General features: G+C 43.8%; 9 protein-coding genes across 9 annotated transcripts; 5 read left to right on the forward strand and 4 right to left on the reverse strand.

Moving 5' to 3' along the window:
• Positions 1 to 281: 281 nt before the first annotated feature.
• On the reverse strand, positions 282 to 1,772 carry FA14DRAFT_126867 (MATE efflux family protein; the record flags this gene model as incomplete). The annotated part of the gene is made up of 1 exon (XM_025496766.1): positions 282 to 1,772. The coding sequence occupies one exon, from the start codon at positions 1,770 to 1,772 to the stop codon at positions 282 to 284; it is 1,491 nt and encodes a 496-aa protein (XP_025352669.1).
• A 1,128-nt stretch (positions 1,773 to 2,900) lies between these two features.
• Positions 2,901 to 4,717, forward strand: FA14DRAFT_87705 (nucleotide-binding domain-containing protein). Its single transcript, XM_025503024.1, has one exon. It carries the CDS (start codon positions 2,968 to 2,970, stop codon positions 4,633 to 4,635), a length of 1,668 nt encoding a protein of 555 aa, XP_025352670.1. The 5' UTR covers positions 2,901 to 2,967; the 3' UTR covers positions 4,636 to 4,717.
• Positions 4,718 to 4,798: 81 nt separating this feature from the next.
• On the forward strand, positions 4,799 to 6,475 carry FA14DRAFT_158297 (uncharacterized protein; the record flags this gene model as incomplete). The annotated part of the gene is made up of 2 exons (XM_025497946.1): positions 4,799 to 5,607; positions 5,638 to 6,475. 2 exons carry the CDS (start codon positions 4,799 to 4,801, stop codon positions 6,473 to 6,475), a joined length of 1,647 nt encoding a protein of 548 aa, XP_025352671.1.
• Positions 6,476 to 6,680: 205 nt separating this feature from the next.
• Positions 6,681 to 7,139, forward strand: FA14DRAFT_182279 (uncharacterized protein; the record flags this gene model as incomplete). The annotated part of the gene is made up of 1 exon (XM_025501192.1): positions 6,681 to 7,139. The coding sequence occupies one exon, from the start codon at positions 6,681 to 6,683 to the stop codon at positions 7,137 to 7,139; it is 459 nt and encodes a 152-aa protein (XP_025352672.1).
• Positions 7,140 to 8,072: 933 nt separating this feature from the next.
• FA14DRAFT_87719 (uncharacterized protein) lies at positions 8,073 to 9,260 on the forward strand. Its single transcript, XM_025503025.1, has 2 exons — positions 8,073 to 9,002; positions 9,028 to 9,260. Exon 1 carries the CDS (start codon positions 8,281 to 8,283, stop codon positions 8,905 to 8,907), a length of 627 nt encoding a protein of 208 aa, XP_025352673.1. The 5' UTR covers positions 8,073 to 8,280; the 3' UTR covers positions 8,908 to 9,002; positions 9,028 to 9,260.
• Positions 9,261 to 11,899: 2,639 nt separating this feature from the next.
• Positions 11,900 to 12,541, reverse strand: FA14DRAFT_87732 (uncharacterized protein). The gene has a single exon (XM_025503026.1). The coding sequence runs from the start codon at positions 12,282 to 12,284 to the stop codon at positions 11,961 to 11,963; it is 324 nt and encodes a 107-aa protein (XP_025352674.1). The 5' UTR covers positions 12,285 to 12,541; the 3' UTR covers positions 11,900 to 11,960.
• Positions 12,542 to 13,314: 773 nt separating this feature from the next.
• On the forward strand, positions 13,315 to 15,731 carry FA14DRAFT_192586 (uncharacterized protein; the record flags this gene model as incomplete). The annotated part of the gene is made up of 4 exons (XM_025501944.1): positions 13,315 to 13,494; positions 13,763 to 14,024; positions 14,186 to 14,457; positions 14,611 to 15,731. 4 exons carry the CDS (start codon positions 13,315 to 13,317, stop codon positions 15,694 to 15,696), a joined length of 1,800 nt encoding a protein of 599 aa, XP_025352675.1. The 3' UTR covers positions 15,697 to 15,731.
• An 843-nt stretch (positions 15,732 to 16,574) lies between these two features.
• FA14DRAFT_87744 (uncharacterized protein) lies at positions 16,575 to 17,635 on the reverse strand. The gene has a single exon (XM_025503027.1). The coding sequence runs from the start codon at positions 17,534 to 17,536 to the stop codon at positions 17,021 to 17,023; it is 516 nt and encodes a 171-aa protein (XP_025352676.1). The 5' UTR covers positions 17,537 to 17,635; the 3' UTR covers positions 16,575 to 17,020.
• A 476-nt stretch (positions 17,636 to 18,111) lies between these two features.
• FA14DRAFT_182284 (uncharacterized protein) lies at positions 18,112 to 18,821 on the reverse strand (the record flags this gene model as incomplete). Its single annotated transcript, XM_025501193.1, has 3 exons — positions 18,112 to 18,443; positions 18,482 to 18,643; positions 18,710 to 18,821. Coding segments are annotated over 3 exons (606 nt in total), but the record flags the coding sequence as incomplete, so codon positions are not given.
• Between the last annotated feature and the right edge of the window lie 17 nt (positions 18,822 to 18,838).

An 18,838-nucleotide genomic window follows, 5' to 3' on the forward strand; every position in this document is an offset into this window, starting at 1 on the left:
GTAACGTCATCAAAAGGACAGCATAACATCTTAGAGATTGCATTCTGAATATCGATTGTTCAAACTCGATTTGTTGTTGGAGAAAGGGTCGCTGCGATGTTGAAAAAAAGATGGAGCTTTAATACCTTTCATCTCACCTCTCAAGAGAGCATGTCATGCCCCGTCCTCATCGTTTTGCGTACAAACATAAATTTGCCATATAATGCAGTGCTATAAAATGCGAAATAATGATATGCGATTATTAATGTACAACTGAAAAGGTATCCAGATTGAATGTGCGATTATGCCTCCCTACCAATATCAACGTGAGATTCGGGGTGTTGTTTTGTGGCGCCGCTGGTTTCATCCACAGTCATTCGTTCGTGTGTCTTGCGTACTTCCTCGTCCCAATCAGTACGTTTGATGATCAAATAGGTAAAGATGGAAGCATACGTAAGTGCGATTGTCAATCCCCACCAAAGACCCGATAAGCCCCATTGAGGCGGTCCAAAGGTCAACACTAATCCAATAGGAATTCCAATCACGTAATATCCAGTCAAATTGATCACCGCCCCTTTGCTTTGTCTGCCTGTTCCTCGCAAAATACCCGAAGTGATTCCGCAAACGCCGTCCATAACTTGGAAAGCGGCCATAACGGGTAAAATAGCGGTGACCAAATCGATCACCCTTTGATCTTCCGAAAAAAGTCCACCTAATCGATCACGAATAGACAGATAGAACAACGAATTTGCTACACCTGCTGCTAAAGATAAAAACATAGCCATGTCCGAACAAATTTTTGCATGTCTTGCTTGAGAGGCGCCCAACAGGTTACCAACACGCACCGCCACTGCGATAGACATTGCATAAGGAAGTTGATATGTGATGGAAGAGCAAACCAATAAGACAGATTGAGCAGCCAGTGCAAGTGTTCCCAATTTACTTGTCACTAAACCAACAATTTCCCATGACCACCATTCCGCACACATGGCAAATGTTCCTGCTAATCCTAATTGGAAGATCGGTTTCAATCCGGTAAAAGCTAATCTTGACCATCCGTCCCATGCGATACGTGGTGCGATGTAACATTGTAACAATCCCAGAATGAACATGAGCCACATCGAAATGACAGACGCCAAAGGAGCACCAATAAAACCAATTCGAATTGTTGGAGGACCCCAAACAAACAGCCAATTGAGCATGGCATTGATGGGACTGGCGACAAGTAAGACAATTGTAGGAGCGTGCATCAATCCTTGTGCTTGTAAATATCTACGACAAACTTCAAATCCTGCGTAGCCTGGAAGGCCGATCGCTAGAATGCGCAAGTATTGTCCTGCAAGGCTTGCGACGATTGGATCTTGTCCCAAGAGAAGTAAGAGACGCTCGGCATTGAACCAAATTGCCGATATTGGCACCACCAAATATGCAACAATGACCAGCATTCTTTGCGTATACAAACCGACCATCTTGGGTTGAGAAGTGTATGCTCCAGGGAGAATAGAGTCCAACGCAGAAATGAAACCTGCAAGGATACTATATCCGGTCACATTTGCGGTCATTGATGACAAAGATGCTGCAGCAAGCTCGTTCGTACCAAGGTGACCAAGACTGAATACCGAAACAACGTTCAGACTCAATTCCAACAAGTGACATAACCAAATTGGAATACTGAAGCGACACAAGACCGTGAGTTCACGTCTATGAATATGTTGGTCAGACTCGTGGGCGATTTCCTCAAGTTGAGCTTGGTCTGGTGGTGCGGGTTGACGTAGATCCCAACCGCTTGACATATGCCAACTTGGACGACGAACATGGGCGGCGCTACCATGATGGAGTTCAACATTGGAGCTGCCGTACATATTTGATTGACCACCTTCTCTCAACAATGGGCTACTTTCACTCGCATCCTCGTTTGAATGTATGCCGAAAAAGTTACCAGTAAGATGATGATGTCCACCTCGTGTACCGGGCATAGGTGTTAGATCATCATCGTCAGGTGCAATTGCGCTGAAAGAGGATGAACTGGCATAGTCTAATTCTTCCTGTGAGCGCATATCTGCATCTGCAGGTGGCATAATATGATGACCTCCTAAAACAAGGGAAGATGCTAAACCGCCTACGGAATGCGATTGTTGAGCGTCTGCTCCTGAAATTGAGCCGTTTCGATGACCGAGAATAGGAGAAGTGACGATTTGTTGATGTAAATTAGCCGAGATATGACCGCGTGATCGATCGGTAAAGGAGGTTGAAGATGCACCCATATAAGGTGATTTGATCGAATTAGAAGTGCGCCTTGAAGATTGAGATGGTTTCATTTCTTTTCCTTTAGGCGTAATGGATGAATCTCTTATTACCTCATAGGCCTCCGATCCGTTCGGCAAAGAAAGGTTAGACATATTGTCAATATCCCCTTCTGATTCTGAACGTGCGATAGATTCTTGTACGCCATTATCGTTTGTAATGGTAGTACGTATTGATTGTCTTTCGTCCTGTTCCGATATTGGATCTGAGTCCAAATTTTGCCTTTTTAATCGATTGCCCAAGATTGCATAATCTCTTTGAACGGTTGGTGAACTGCTCAAATATTTTGTGGGAAAGCTCATTTCCCGAAATGAATATTTGTTGATCAATAATAATATGAAAAAGGATTGATGATATGGTGGCGAGCGCGAGAAGTTTTCTTGATAAGACAGCTGCAGGTACTTCTTTAAAAAAGTGTTGCTCTCTGATAAAGTGCGGATGTGGCGTAGAGTGAATGAATGAATTGTCTTAGCGGGCGCGAAATGAAGAGAAGAAAAGAAGTGAAAAATGCTTATGACGTGCCCGAGCGTGCAGCTTGCTTGCTTGGTTGCATGCATGCACTGTTAATTTGAGAAGAAACAGGAAAGTCGGAAAAACATTTTTGGATTAATCGAAAAAGATTAGAAGAAGTTCATTAAGTGTTGTTCTTGTTGTTCTTGTCTGTTGAACCAAATCACCACCCCCATGGCAACGACAAGCTCAACTTTGAGACCTATAAAGGTGGCCATCATTGGCAGTGGGCCATCAGCATTCTATAGCGCAGCAAGACTTTTAGCAAATGCAACAAAGGATGGTGGAGCAGATGTGCATGTACACATGTATGAACGTTTACCCACACCCAACGGGCTGGTCCGTTATGGTGTTGCACCTGATCATCCAGAGGTAAAGAATGTCGAGCACAAGTTTGCCCAAGTGGCAGAAGATAAAAGGTTTCGATTCTTTGGAAATGTAAACATTACAGGAGAAAATTCATCATCATCTTCTCTTACATACCCATATCCGCTTGCAACACAACTACCGATAACCAGCCTCATTCCGCATTATACCCACCTGCTGTTATCGTATGGATGCTCTCTAGCACAAACGCTAGACATACCAGGCTCAAAGCCAGGAGAACTGAAAAACGTTCATTCTGCTTTGGATTTCGTCAATTGGTACAACGGTCATCCGGCTGCACATGATCCTGCATTTCTGCAACAGGAGCCATGGAGGGCAGTAGATTTCTCACAGAATCTCCATCAAGCCACTGTGATAGGAGCGGGAAATGTAGCGTTGGATGTTGCACGAATATTGCTAAGGTCAAGGTCCACACTAACTTCTTTGTTCACAGCCGATACTGCGATCAAGGCCAGGGCTGCTTTGCGTGAAACAGATATTCCTGAACCAGTTCTAGAACAATTATCAAAAAGTCAAATTGATCACGTTGAGATTGTTGCTAGACGTGGGCCTGCTCAGGTGGCATTCACAAACAAAGAATTACGTGAGATGATGGAATTGCAAGATGTGACATTCATAAAACCAAAAGACGAGTATATGCACTTGGCCCATGAACAAGTAAAAGCTCTCGAAGCCAAAGCCAAAGGAACCATTGATAGCGGAGGTGAAAATACACAAGCAGCAGCAAGTGAGGCAAGAGTGAGGAAGCGTTTGTTGAGTATTATTGAAAAGGGAAGTGCGACGAAAGAATCAAAAACCAGTTGGTCGATGGACTTTTTCAAAGGACCAAATTCTCTCTTGCCATCCTCTTCCAAACCTACCTCTGTCGGTGGCATTCGATGGGATGAGATGGCATTCGAGCCAACTCCCTCAACGCATGATCGCGATAAACCATGGAGCGGAGGTGCGACTACAGGACAGCATCACGTGCGCGCTACTGGTAACCAAAGCGAACGTGCGACGGACATGGTGATCGCAAGTGTTGGGTACAAGGCAGCACCACTAGATTCAGAGTCAAATTCCTTAATCTCATGGGATGTAAAGAAAGGAATAGTGCCTAATCGGGGCGGCCAAGTGATCGATGCCAACGGGAATGCAAGAAAGGGAATGTACGTCTCAGGCTGGTTAGCTAGAGGTCCGGTCGGTGTGATTGCTTCAACTCGAATCGATGCAAATAGTGTCGTAGAGCAAATGTTGCATGATTGGAGAACGAGTAATGGGTCTATGAGGCTGGAGGGCGAAAAAGAGGTAGACTTGGAAAGTGTACCTGAAGAATTACGCCAGTCTACCAAACGAGTAGTAACTTGGCAAGATTGGTTACGAATCGATGCATACGAATTGACAAAAGGTCAAGAGCTCGGTAAGCTGAGGGAAAAAGTTTTATCGGTGGCACAGATGCTGAGCATCATCGAATGAAGATGAAAATCTGTATTTACACTGCAAAGGGGCTAAAAGGTAAGCAACATGTGACGCTCCGGATGAACGAAGGAAAACGAACTTACACTGGAATTACAAATAGTGGCATTTCCTGCAATCTCATCTTCTCCCCACTAAAACACCCATCGTCATACCGTTCAAGATGAAATTTCCAATGCAAATCAATCTGTTTGCTGTTTTTGCACTCAGCTTTCTTTTTTTCGCTATCGTCATTGCAACACCATTTCCTGGTGGCGGCGGCGATGGTGATGGTGGTCGCGGCTCACCTCCAGGTCGTGCTTCTTCACCCGACCATGTATTCATCACCACTTTTCCTACGCATTCATCCCCTAGTCACTCATCAAGCTCTTCTTCTCCAAAGCCATCAAGCTCTTCTTCTCCAAAGGCAAAAGGGAAAAAGCCTGTGCCGGAACGAGGCCCAAACGTCGATTCAGCTAAACAATACACCAGTCGAACGGCTGGGTATTATCTAGCAGATGCAGGTCATAGTCTCGCAATGGCAGGTACAACGTTCATCGGTAATCCGATCGCAGGAGGCATTGGAGCAGCTCGTCGTGCAACAAAGGCTGCATTGGTGAAAAGTCATGTGATTGGAAAAGGTCTAACATCAGAACAAAGATCAGATATTGCACGCAAAGAATTACATCAGGCCAAGGAAGTGGGATTATCTGGCATTAAAACTGGTGCAATGCATACTGCCGGTTTTGCCTGTCAAGCGGGCTGCAATTTGATCTCATCTGGAGCACAAGTCCAAAAAACGATTAGCAGACATGGAGCGAGTGAAGCATATCCAAATCATGATGACTTTGAAAGTTTCAAAAAGAAAGCCCATACGAAAAAAGGCGAATTGAGCATTGATCGAAAAGAGACAAGAAGTCAAACATTTCATGGAATGTTAGATATGGTCAAAGGTAAACAGCCCGATTACGGACCAAGATCTCATCGCAAGGCGTAAAGTTAATGCGGCTATACAAGGTACAGCAATTGGGGCTATTCCAAATCAGCAAAGATCCCCGAATTGCGTCAGGATGCACCACGAGATACGATGTACATAAGCTCTATAGCAGTGCTTCTTCTCAATCGAATTTCTCCCATGTATATTCTTGATGAAATGATTATGCAGGTCATAATAATCGCAGCAACCAGCATCTTCTCAGTTCTTTCAGTCATTCAAGCAGTACCACTCGAAGCCTTCTCAAGATCTTCTTCTTTTGCATCTGCGGGAAGCTTGAGTCCAAATACCTATCTACGTTCACCATCACCGGCATTTTCTCTCCATGCTTCGCCTGCCATCCCATCTAACCAAGAGACGAAACAGTACGACCCAACCACATACGCAAAGAAGTTATCAAGGGTATATGCAAAAGCCAGTATTAATCATGCAGGTTTGGCAATCACAACTGCAATTGGTCATGCTTGTGCTGGAGCGTATGGGGCGATGAAGTGTATCGGTAAAGCAGGTTTGACCAAAGCTGGAATCATGAACAAAGATTTACCAAGACCAGTTCGAGAAACGCAAGCGAAGCAATACATTCAAGATGCCAAGCAAATCTTTAATCAAGGTAGAAAAGAGGCCAGAAAACAATCCCACGATAAAGCGATCGAAACCGGATTTATGATAGCCGAAAGTTGGTCCAACCGCAAACTTGGAAAAAGACCTCAAATGGCTAGAAAAGTATACAGCGGAAAAGATCAAAATGCACTGAAAGAAGTCAAAAGTCAATTGCATTCTTTCCGTAGCGAGTCGAAAAAGAAACAGCGCACCTCGATTAGGCAAAGTAGCGGTCTCAGAAGAGAAGGGGCGCCAGCTGGAGTTTGATCGTGATGAGTTTCAGATATGACGCCACGATTTCCACAGTTTGAGACTTTTTGCTGTGTTTGGCAACACCGACGCCCCATATCTTGAGAGATAGAAAGTGTATATAGTGCGCAATGTCCTCTCTTTTTGAATCGATTGCTTTCGCATCCATCATCATCCATTTGCCACTTGATCTAGAATAAAACGCAAATACCAGCAAAGCAAAATGCATTTTAACGTATTTGCTTTCCTCTTTGCTTTCAGTCTAGTTGTTGCTGGTTTTGATGTAGTTCTTAGCATTCCTGCCGGTCCAGGTTCACCTTCAAGCTCTCCAACCCATTCAAGGTCCCAATCATCAGCCTCTCGTACGCCGGCAATGCAAATCGCACACAATAAAGCGAAAGATCAAGCAGAACAAAGTGTTGTTTCCGGTGTGATTGCTGCTGGAGGCACTGTTCATGCTGTTCACGGCGTAGGAAGGGCTGCAATGGGAGCTCTTACTCTCAATCGAAGCAAATTTGGTGATGGTGCTATACAAGTCGCCGAAGGTGGCGCAGCAGCTTTATGTGCGGGTATTGTGTGTGGTGTTCAAGGCGTTAAGGCAGTCAGAAACTATACTCTATCAAAAAGTGATCGAGCAGCTGCCAAAAAGTATAGCCCTGAAAGACAACAAGGACATCATTAAGCCGACTAGGGTCAGCCAAACTTGCAAAGATTGCCGAGACTCGACTTGAATAGCTTGATGATGACGGAAACTTGGTTGTATGCCCTCACATTAACTTTTTCGTAATCTGACTTGTAAATGCCAATATTGTATGCAAAAATGCTATTGTGTGGCATCCTAGATGCCATGTCGATCAAGCCATTCTTCTCATAAGATAATGAAATCTTGCTTGTAAAGTGTCTGAGATGTCCCACAAAGACTCGAGAGGCATCACCCGGAAAGAAGAACGGACTCAATTCGACCAATTGCGGTAATGTGAGCGGCAATTTAGACATTGACGTCTTTTTCTTGTGATATGGATCTATTCGATCATCAAATGATATAGAGGATAACGTACTCAATACGTACACTTGACCACCTCCAGGTTCCACGACATACAGTCCAAGCTCTTGCAGCGCCTCCAAGGATGCTTTACCGGAAGTGCCATCAGTTTGACTTGATCCGGTTGAGGCTTGATCTCCTTCAGTCTCGATCAAAGGTAAATCGTTTACTAAATCGGAAAATGTTCTTTGCTTGGGATCGTACGATGTTCCAGCCAAAAAGCTCTCTTATGATTCTCAAATCACAATACCAACGTCAACAAAGAAGCAGAAACAATTACGATGACTATACAAATCGATCCCGCTAAATGAACGTGCCAAAACAAAAGGGCATCAGTTGGAGGAAACAGATCAACACTGATCAACGTTGCAGACGTGTGGCTCAACAGACAAAGAGCCAAAGTCACCATCAGTAATAAGTTCGCCTTAACATATTATTACTGTTACAAGATTCACTTATACTAAATTAGTTCTTATCTTGTACCTACTAGTAAACGATTATATAAATTTACAAAAATCTATCGTAATATATAGAGTTGGAAGAAGTCTCTTTCTTTGATAAATATTCGATTTCCTTTATTATATCTCGTTTCCTTATCACTATCTACTTCTATATACTATCTTTTCGTAAAAAAAAGCTTATCTAACTCTATTTTAAATATCGATATTTCTCTTGGCTAGACAAAAGTATTATATAATAAGCTCGATAGATGGTAAGAGGTTAAATCCTTCAAGATTGACGACCAAAATCATTTCCTGTTTTGCAACCTTTTCAGAGGAAGATGTGGATCTCTCATCTACGTCGTCAATCTGGACCTCTTCGTAGGTTGAATGATTTCACTTGGCATCAAGTTTTACGCCCGTTTACCGAATTAAAGATTTACCTTTATTCTATCACTGCTGCCTCAAGTCAAGTAGCAAGTAGTAATATCGCCAATTTCGGTCCAATGATCATCAAAGAGATGGATTACGAAGGTGCAAAGACTAACCTTCTAAGCGCTGGTCCATTAGCACTTTCCGTTTTCATCATGCTAATCTGTGCAGTTTTGGCAGATCGAAAAGGGATGAGATCTTCATTGCTTTTGCCGTGTTTGTCGTTGATCACCATTGGCCAATTTTTGATCTTTTTCGATACTCATTCGAAAAGCGTTACTTATGGTGCAATGTATCTAATCGCCGGCTTCAGTGGTCCTTGCTCTACCTTAATCACAGTATGGTGCGCCGGAAATATCGGACCGCAATACACAAAGATGGCGACTTTGGCTCTTTGTCTATTGAGCCACACGTCTGCAACGTTGATCAGTGTTGATCTGTTTCCTCCAACTTTGGCACGTTCATTTAGCGGGATCGATTTGTATAGTCATCGTAATTGTTTCTGCTTCTTTGTTGACGTTGGTATTGTGATTTGAGAATCATAAGAGAGCCTTTTGGCTGGAACATCGTACGATCCCATGAATTCCGTGTGGTATTTTGTGTTGAGACTCGCAACACTTCCGTCTGTTGAGTCTTACACCATTTCTTCTGTTGAGACTTGTACCATTTCTCCTGTTGAGACTGCTCCGGAGACTCTTGACGAATCCTGTGTGGCATCTTGTATTGAGTCTTGTACCATTTCTGCTGTTGAGACTGCTCCGCTGACTCTTGAAGAATTCTGTGTAGAATTTTGCGTTAAGTCTTGCACTTCCACCTTCCTTCCCTCCTTCTGCCCTTCCTCCTTCTCAGAACCCTTAATCTGGATCCATTTACAGTTTCTCTTCTTCTCCAGAGACTGCCAATATTTGCTTGTAAAAGCCTGATGAATGCGAGTGTAGAGACATCATGAATGAAGAAACTTTGACCGGCTTGATCAACCTCACTTCGAAACAAGCAACGATGACGTACTTCTTTGGTAATGTTGAACGGATGTAAAGCCAAAGAGTGTGAAGTGAAAGCATGGAAAGGAGGGCAGAGGAAAGACAAATGTTGATGTCAAGTGTGCCATTTCTTCTGTTGTGCCACTTGTTCAAATGCTATGTCATGATCCGATCTTGAGCGACGTACGAGATGATCATTCATGAATCTCGAAAGGTTTTATCCGGTCGGCTTTTGAATGCGGATGAGAAGAGGCCACCAACAGTCTCTTCTTAATCCGCCATCATCATCTTCTCCTCATTTCACCGTCATCATCCTCTTCCCATTTTATAGTCATCACCCTCTTCTCACTCCTCCCTCTTCTCCCTTTAGGTGTTTATGTTTAGAGCAGGGTCTTTGGAAAATTGCAAAACGAGAAGTTCTGGCTCATCTTACTCTCGTTACGCCAACAAGTCGGACAGGATAGACGCTTCATTGATGAAGTGTATTTGATCTGTCATCCAAACAGGTATGCGCTCAAGACCGATGCTTCTTCGACTGCCAGTGATCGCTTGCAAGAGCACCGTGAATGCGAGTGAAGAGTCATCCTCGAATGAAGAAAATTTTGCCCGACTCGAGATCGACCTCACTTCAACCTAACATATGATGATGAACTTCTTCGGCAACGTTGAACGGAGGAGAAGCAGTCAAAAAGTGTGAGGTGGGAGCATGATTAAAGAGGGCAGAAGAAAGACAATTGTTGATGTCAGGTGTACCATTTCTCTTGTTGAGGCTGCTCTGCTGACTCTTGACGAACTCTGTGTGGCATCTGGAGCAGTCTCTTGATGAATTCTGTACACGTGGTATTTTGTGTTGAGACTTGCACCATTTCTGCTCTTGAGACTTGTACCATTTCTGCTGTTAAGACTTGCATCATTTCTTTTGTTGAGACTTGCACTATTTCTCCTGTTAAGACTGCTCCGCTGACTCTTGAAGAATTCTGTGTGGAATCTTGCGTTAAGTCTTGCACTTCCACTTTCCTCCCTCCTTCTGCCCTTCCTCCTTCTCAGGACCGTCAGTCTGGATCTATTTACAGTTTCTCTTCTTCTCCAGAGACTGCCGTTGTTTGCTTGTAAGAGCCCGATGAATATGAGTGCAGATTCATTATGAATGAAGAGACTTTGACCGAATCAACCAGTGATGGACTTCTTCGGTAATGTTGAACAGATGTCAAGCCAAAGACGGTGAGGTGAAAGCATAAGAGCGATCTTGAGTGACGTACGAGATAACTTTCCATAAATTTTGAAAGGTTTCATCCGATCGAAAAAGGAAGATCTTGGCTGACTTGGACTCTATCAAGGCGTTCATACTTGTGAGCTCTTTCCATAAAGTGATGCGGGTCGTGTTTGTGTTGATTACCGCGATCAATGTTGTGTGACGACTTGAAAAGAGAGGTGTGTGATGCTGATTATACGATGGGTAGATCTCGAGTGATAAGAGATTGATGCCGAATGAATGAGATTGATACCGGTTGAATGAGATGTGATCAACAAGGGCGAAGTGAATGATGCCGGTTGGATGAGGTGTTATCATCGAATGAGAAGTGGATGATGCCGCTTGACTGAGGACGCATATGAGATGGCGTTCATTGAATTTCAGAGGTTTCACCGGTGTATCAATGGAAGACATTGGCTGGCTAGGTTGTATGCTGGCGTTTGTACTTGTGAGGTTTTTTTTGTGAAGTGAATTGATGCCATATTTGCTTGTATTTGAGTGCCACAATCTTTGACTTGTGAGAGATTTGTGATGCTGGTTGGATGACAAGTGGGTCTTGAATGACAAGTGGATGATGATTGGAATGAGATTGGGTGGTGGGGGTTGCGGTCGATCCGAAAAGGCGGATTATATATAATGTACCTTTCATCCATTCTACTCCTTTTGGACCTTGTATGTGTACGCCTGGATTGTCGAGACGATCTGGTGTGAAAATCTTGTCATATGCGGCCTGGTTGGATAGTCGCTCGCATACTACTGCATCTGACGAATGTTGAATTGGGGAATCCGAAGCGAACTATCGTGAACAATGTCGAGATTCGAATCGATCGATTTGGCGAGCGAAGGCGTTCCATGTCCATTACTGTATCGAGCTAGCTGTGTGCTGTGAGGGAAAAGAAAGGCAGAGAACTATCTATATAAATTCTCAATAAAGAGAACCCTCCACCATCTGTCGAGCTTGTTGTACGATGTTTCCATGGGCTGGATGAAAGCATCGATACTTAGAACGGAGTCAGATGGGCGCCTTTTAAGAGGGGAGTAGCGTGTGAGGGGAAAAGGGGAAAGAGTGAGAAGAAAAAAGCAGAGAAAGCAAGACCCTTACCCTTCACCATCTGTCGAGCTTATTGCACGATATTTCCATGGGCTGGATGGAAGCATAGATGCTCAGAACGGAGTCAGATGGGCGCCTTTTTGCGAAGGGAGAGCGTGTGGAAGTGGGTGGTGGTTCTGGGGTGAATTTGAAAAGGGAATTCGAGTATTTATACAAAAGACAGACCTCTCTTCTTATCAAAACGGGTTGATTGGGGATAGTAGTATACATGATTATTCTTATAAATACACAATTGTGCCTACACCGCTACGTACAGCTTATGATTAAGTCTTCAACCGAGACTGGATCGAATTGTCCCCGCTCTGATTTGCGTTCAAGGAAGATGACATCTTCCTCAAGGTAAAATGTCAAGCCAGCCTTGCCATCAATTGCGCGTGAAATGCGATAAAGGGGCATTCCACTTCTTGTGTCGGTCTTATTGAGTGATTGAACGATTAAATCAACCTCTGCAGCCGATTCTTCAACAATTTGACGGAAACTGGCTGTGCTCGTGGCTCCCCTTTCCATAAATCTCATTGTTCCTCTTTCTTTGCTCTTCTGCCATCTTCTATACCCTTTGTTCTTCTTCATCCGTTTGGTCCGAAACTTGCGTTGGAATTAAAAGTCCGCAAGCTTGTATGTCTCACGTCCATCACAGGTAACTGGTTTTCCCCGTATTCAACATTTAAGCACTGTGAAAGCTAATTATACCTTCACCATCGTTTATTTCCACCCTTTTGGAGCCTTCTTCCTTAGTTCATCTCCATTTGAGAAAACATGTGATCCATTCCTCCTGATAGATTGTCCGCACTTCCACAGATCTTCGTCTCCTTTCGTATATGGTCACAGCAACATCTTATCTACCGCCATTGGAAGTCCATCTGACAGACATTGATTATCTATTTGGACTTGTACATTGTAGATTTGTCCTGAGATTTGGTCATGATGCGAAAATGAATAAAGGTTGACCATTTGCGTATTTCTTTTAGGACTTAATCAATCTGGAAGAGTTCGAAGTAAAACCATCTTGAAGAATGTTGAGGCTCGAAACGGTCATATTGACGAAAGAAGGCTTTCCATGCTGCTGAGAAAGAAGGGGAGACAATCATTCATACAGCATCTCACAAAAGAGAACCCTCAACCATCTGTCGAACCTTAGGGAAGCATGAATGCTCAGAATGGAGTCAAATGGGCGCATTCCTGCGAAGAGCTGCGTGTGGAAGTGGGTGGTGGTGGTGGCAAAGTGAAATTGAGCAGGGAAGTCAAATATTTATACAATTCTTGGGTGTACACAATCTGCGGGATTTTATCGAATTCATGCGATCGCGTGCCGGTAGTATGAATACAGTGAACTTGAGATTAGCAAGCGAGGCCGCTCCATAGAGCACAACAAAAGATTCTTATTCTTCTATTGTGTACGTCACATAGGCAGAGCAGATAACCAATGTTCGTCAGATGGACTTTGAATGGTGTGATGTTACTGTCCAACGGGTAGGAGGTTGTATAGCAATGAGAGTGTATGCATCGGAAAGCGGACAGAAAGGTAACAGTGCTTTTGTATAGCCTCAATTGCAATTGCACCCAACTCTTTATGGGCGACTTCATGATATATTACATATGGATGTTAGGTATAGCTCATGCTCTTGGTGAGGGTGGTGAACGAATGGTTCTGGTTGCCTATGGCGGCAACGTTTCTAGTACCGATGATGAACGTGCTCGTTTCCTTGATACTTCCGACCAGCTTCCCGATCCAGCAGCTGGAATCACTGCTCCAAAGAATAAGCCCAGACCAACAATGCACGTTCAATCAATCAATCAATCAATCAAAGGAAGATGCAATCACTCTGTTGGAAACACGATTCCGAGTATATGACGAGGCATTGAGACAATCACGCTCAAAAGGCAGCAAACCATCTTTTATCGGATTTGTGACATTTGTCGATGCAATGAGTGCTCAGGTTGTTGCTCAGTCTATTCATTACCCGATCCCGGGCTATTGCAAGACAAGTCTTGCACCTGAACCTCGTAGTATCGTTTAGAGTAACATTTCCCTTCCTTCCAATGAAAAGCGTGTTCGACAACTTCTCGTTTCCGCTATTATCATTGCTTTGTTCGTATTCTATATTCCACCTTTGACATTCCTTGCTTCTTTGCTAAGTCCAAACACAATCAAGAAGTACTTACCAGGTCTGTACGATCTTTTACGCAAGAATAGACGATTAGAAGCACTGGTCAGCACCAACTTACCATCCGTTGTTGTGATAATCGGATTCAACGCTTTATTACCTCTCATCCTCGAATGGACAGCATGTCTACAAGGTATCAAAGCGGGTGGCTTGATCGAAATAAGCGTGTTGAAGAGGTATCATCTTTCTTGATAATTTCCGTCATCTTGATTTTCCTCATCACATCGACCGCATTAGGGGTACTCACAGATCTGGCTGGCAATCCGATAAGAATCATAGATAAGCTCGCTTAGTCTTTACCATAAGCAAGTCATTTCAGTTTGTCGTACGTGGTGTTCCAGTCATCGACCATCATACCATTGCAACTTCTACAATTACCGGTCACGTTTGGTCGTGCGTTTGGTCGACTGACGGCAAAGACACCTCGTCAACATGCTGAGCTAAATGCTCCATCTCTGCTATACTCTGGAAATATATATCCTGCCGCTTCGATGGTTTTCATTTTGGGCGTTCTTTACAGCATTGTCACACCATTGATCACCGTCTTTACAATAATCTACTTTGCTTTAGCATATTTGGTGTACAGGTACAGACTCGTATTCGTTTTCTACCGATCATACGAATCACGAGGACAAGCATGACCTTTGTCATCGATGCGTTGCATTTGGGCTCTACTGCTCTTTCAAACCTTTCAAATCTTCCAACTTTCCCTCTTCTCGGTTCGCAAGCAGTTGCTATTATCGAATTTGACGTTGCCTTTGATCGCTTTCACGTTTTGGTTCCAGCATTACCTCTCGCGAACATTCACAGAATTAAGCGAGTATATTAGCTTGAGCAGCATTGCCGAAATCAACAAGCCAAGTCTACAGCCAGGAACAGGAAAGACACAGGCAACGCTGGCACCATCAGCAGAGATCGCCAATACCGTCGCCAATAATGGATCAACGAATGACAACAGTAAGAAGCAACTAATTGAACAGCAAAGAAATCCGATTGCTGCTCTGCGATCGGAAGCGTTGGATGGAATCGATCCAAGTGAGACAGTATTATCACAAAAACGGTATTCGACAAAAGATGAAACATTATTCATTGCACAAAAAGATCGTCATACAGATTACAGAGAACCACCGGCAGCGGGCTACTATTATGGAATCTTGAACACCGGGCGGAGACGGTATGGACATCCTGCCATTGCTGGTACATTGCCGGATATTTGGCCTCCAGTTTGTGTAGATGACGACGACGAGAAAGATGACAACGCGCAAGATCAGAGCGTTTCTCAATCAGACACTGCTGGTTTACCTGCCGATAATAGCGATCGCGGATCATTGACGGGCGTTGGTAGTGTGCTGGGAAGAACACGAAGACAGAGCAGACCACACGAAGCTGTTGTGGTCTCTTTACGAAAGCGCAAATCAACTTTGATTTCTTCTTCAAGTCTGTCAAACGTCTCTGTGCATAATCAAAGACTGTCATCGCAAGAAGCGGATGGATCGGGAATAAGTGGATTGCCAGCTTCTACCAGCACTTCTACCGATGTAGCCGGTAAGACATCCGTCACATTCCCTCAACGAAAACAAAGACAGCCACAAGATACCCTGGATGGATCATGTGAAGAACCAGAGCATCAGCATGAAAATCCAAGTCAAGTATGGGGAGCAAGCAGAAGTCGTTTGCCGTCTACAGCAGAGCAAATCGAGGATGAAGGCAAAGAATTGATGAACCACAACATCTTGATACCGATACCGGCGATGAAGACGAAGAAGACGAAGAAGACGAATCCGAAGAGACCGCGGGCGCGTCTGTATGCATCGTAACTTACGTCAAATGATGCCTCCAGGCTCATTCCCTGGTTTTGAAGATTAGAGGATTCGCATATGATACCTAACGCTTTTTTTTTTGAAATATATCACGATATCACACATCACACATAAAGGGATGGGTAGAATTCAGACAAACACACCTTATGTCTGCTTCCCGATGGATATACTTTCTTTGCTTTATAACTTTTTACCAATTGAGCAACTATCCATACCACTCGAAGTCCATCTGACAGACATTGATTATCTATTTGGACTTGCACGTTGTGATTTTATCTTAAGACTTGGTCATGATGCGAAAATGAGCATAGGCTTATAATTCCAATACTCCTTTTGGGCCTTAATCATTCCCATTACGGACGTTGTGCTAGAAGAATGCGGAGTAAAACCATCTTGAACAATGTTGAGGCTCGAAACGGTTAATTTACCGAAAGAAGGCGTCCTATTTCCGTATTTATATCGATGTAGCTGTATTATGTAGGAAAGAAGGGGAGAGAATATCTATGTAGCATCTTACAAAAGAGAACCCTCTACCATCTATCGAACCTTTTACAAGATACTTTCGTCTATCTATAAGAAATCACTCGCCTAGATTTAAGAGTATCAGGTTTAAGGAACGGAGTTAGATAGACGACTTTTGAGAGGGGAGAAGTGTGTAAGTAGAAAAGGGGAAAGAGTGAAAGACCCTTACCCTTCACCATCTGTCGAGCTTGTTGTATGATGCTTACATCCAGTCAAGGAAAAGATCGATGCTCAGAACGGAGTCAGATGGGCGTATTTTTGCGAAGAGCTGCGTGTGGAAGTGGGTGGTGGTAGTGTCAAAGTGAGATTGAGCAGGAAAGTCAAACATTTATACAAATCTTGGGTGTAAAAGGGTGGAGGCAAACTAACAAAAGAATAAAGTTTACCATCATTCTCATTTGACCATAATATAACAATGTCCTCTAGATACGGTGATCGTGCACCTGCACGTAGTTATCGTGACTTGGATCGAGAACGAGATCGCAGAAGCGTGAGTCCATCTAGACGTGGATGCAATCAGGATGAAAGAGAAAGAGATGGAAGGAGGTACGATCGAAAAAGTCCACAAAGAGATTATCGAAGAGAAGCAACATCTTCACGTCATGAAGATCGTCATGTAAGAAGAGATGATCGTTATTCTCAACGAGATGGCTATCACAGAAGAAGGGATCCATCTCCTCCCACACGACAAGCAAGAAGGGATGAAGAAGAGCGTAAACAGAAACGACAAAAAGAGAAAGAAGAAGAAGAAGAGCAGCAAGTATCACTGGCAGCTGCTGATGCTAAAGCAAAGCAAGAACTAGAAGAAAGAGCTCAAAATGGCGATGAAGATGAAGACGATTTGACGGAAACTGGCTGTGCTCGTTTCTTGGCGGGATGGTTTTGATCTTGACTTTTTGATTGTTGAATCAGCTTCGTATTTACGCTGCAACTGTTTCAGATCTGGCATCTTGAGAGACAAGCGATCAGATCGTAGAGCATCATCCATCATCTGTAAAGCTGCTTGAAAGCCGATCTGCACGCCCTCACATTCGTCGACGTGCTTCGTTTCAAGGTATGATTTCCACTTGCTATACCAGTCTGCAACCTCTACTTTATTGCTCTTCGGATTGGTGAGCATCGCATGCATCTGTTCAAGCCAATTGGGTATAAAGCCTGTCAACATGACTTTGGACAACATTCTACTGCCCAGCAAAGGCTTCCATTGTAGAACATCCTTCAAAGGCTGTCTATCTTGCGCTCGAGGGTTTGCAGTGATCTTGAGCTCCTGCCTCAGATACGTTGACAGCTTCTCCACCACATACTCCAACAGCATCGAATCCCATTCGCTTGTACGGAAAACGTCTCTCTATCTACGTAACTCGGATGGGATACCCTTTGAGACTTTCTATGATTTGAGTGATGAACGAATTCGTCTCTTTGACTCTGAGATGACATCGTCCATTTGATGATGCAAGAGCGGCATCCATGGGAATACAACTTTGTATAAAGCACTCTTGCCATCCCAATCAGAAACAGCAGAGCGCAATTTAGGAAGGATGAGTTGATAGGTGACATTATCGCGAATGAAAGCCGGTAAGAGGGTGTCCAAGATTCATAGAACTTCGTTACTGCAGTCGAACCGAATACGTCCCATTTATTGTTTAATGTAGATCGCACCGGTGGCATCTAAACATTCCACAGAAGAGATTGACATAGCGTCATGATCTCTTCTTTGACTGAAATGCGGAGCGCACCACTGATGCTCTTCAGAGGGATGCAAACCCGGGTAGGATCTTGCAGCAATGACCATTGAGATAGCTCACGCTTTAAAATCGGAGTAATTGCTCCAACAAGCGCTGCATCAATTTACATCTCGGCGATGGCATCTCTATGGCGTTGTAGGATGTCCTATACTGGTTGCATGAAACTGTCGAGGCCGATCTTTGGGTCAATCGCGGCACGTTTTCCAAGCAACTCAATCTCTCCAACGATTTTGGCAATAGTTTCTACACGATCGTGCTTGGTAACAAGATTCTGTTTGCGACGTACGGCTTCATGCAATTCACGCTCGAGCCACTTACGACGATCTTGAATAGCTGACCCTTCATTTGCTAACATGTCGAGCGCTTTCGAATTTCCATCACAAATGAGCCGAAGATTATGTCGAATCTCGATTAATTGTGTGCTGTCATTTGTCGGGACAGCATGTTTTGCAAGGGCAGCAGATAAAGATGAATACTCTTTACCAGTAGCATCAAAGATGATTTGATCTCCCCACTTGGAGCAACATTATGGCCATGTTCTGCCAAGATTTGTTCATAGGTACGATGTTCAATTTCAGGCTTTCGCGATTTACGTTCGGGTTTTGTCCATGCGTGAGTTTCAGCTTTTGATGAAAGCTTTTTGGCTCTTGTACTTCTTCTCTCTTTGTGCTCCTCATCTGAGCTGACTTATTCACCACGTCTACGTGCTTCTTCTTTTGCTTATTTCGTCTTTTCTTTAATACCGCCAAACGCTATACCTGCACGTTCCGGTCTTTGTTTGACTTCGATCGGTTTTACGATACCTTCGCCTTGTTTACCAAGACCACCTCCAGACCAACCCATCTGAGCGAGGTACTTTGCCGGATCAAACT

Source organism: Meira miltonrushii, assembly GCF_003144205.1.
Source record: "Meira miltonrushii strain MCA 3882 unplaced genomic scaffold FA14scaffold_5, whole genome shotgun sequence".
NCBI lineage: Eukaryota > Fungi > Basidiomycota > Exobasidiomycetes > Exobasidiales > Brachybasidiaceae > Meira > Meira miltonrushii.

Coding starts and splice junctions, on each gene's coding strand:
- FA14DRAFT_87744 (XM_025503027.1), bottom strand. CDS start 17,536: ATGCTGTTGGAGTATGTGGTGGAGAAGCTGTCAACGTATCTGAGGCAG.
- FA14DRAFT_87705 (XM_025503024.1), top strand. CDS start 2,968: ATGGCAACGACAAGCTCAACTTTGAGACCTATAAAGGTGGCCATCATT.
- FA14DRAFT_87732 (XM_025503026.1), bottom strand. CDS start 12,284: ATGAAGAAGAACAAAGGGTATAGAAGATGGCAGAAGAGCAAAGAAAGA.
- FA14DRAFT_87719 (XM_025503025.1), top strand. CDS start 8,281: ATGTGGATCTCTCATCTACGTCGTCAATCTGGACCTCTTCGTAGGTTG.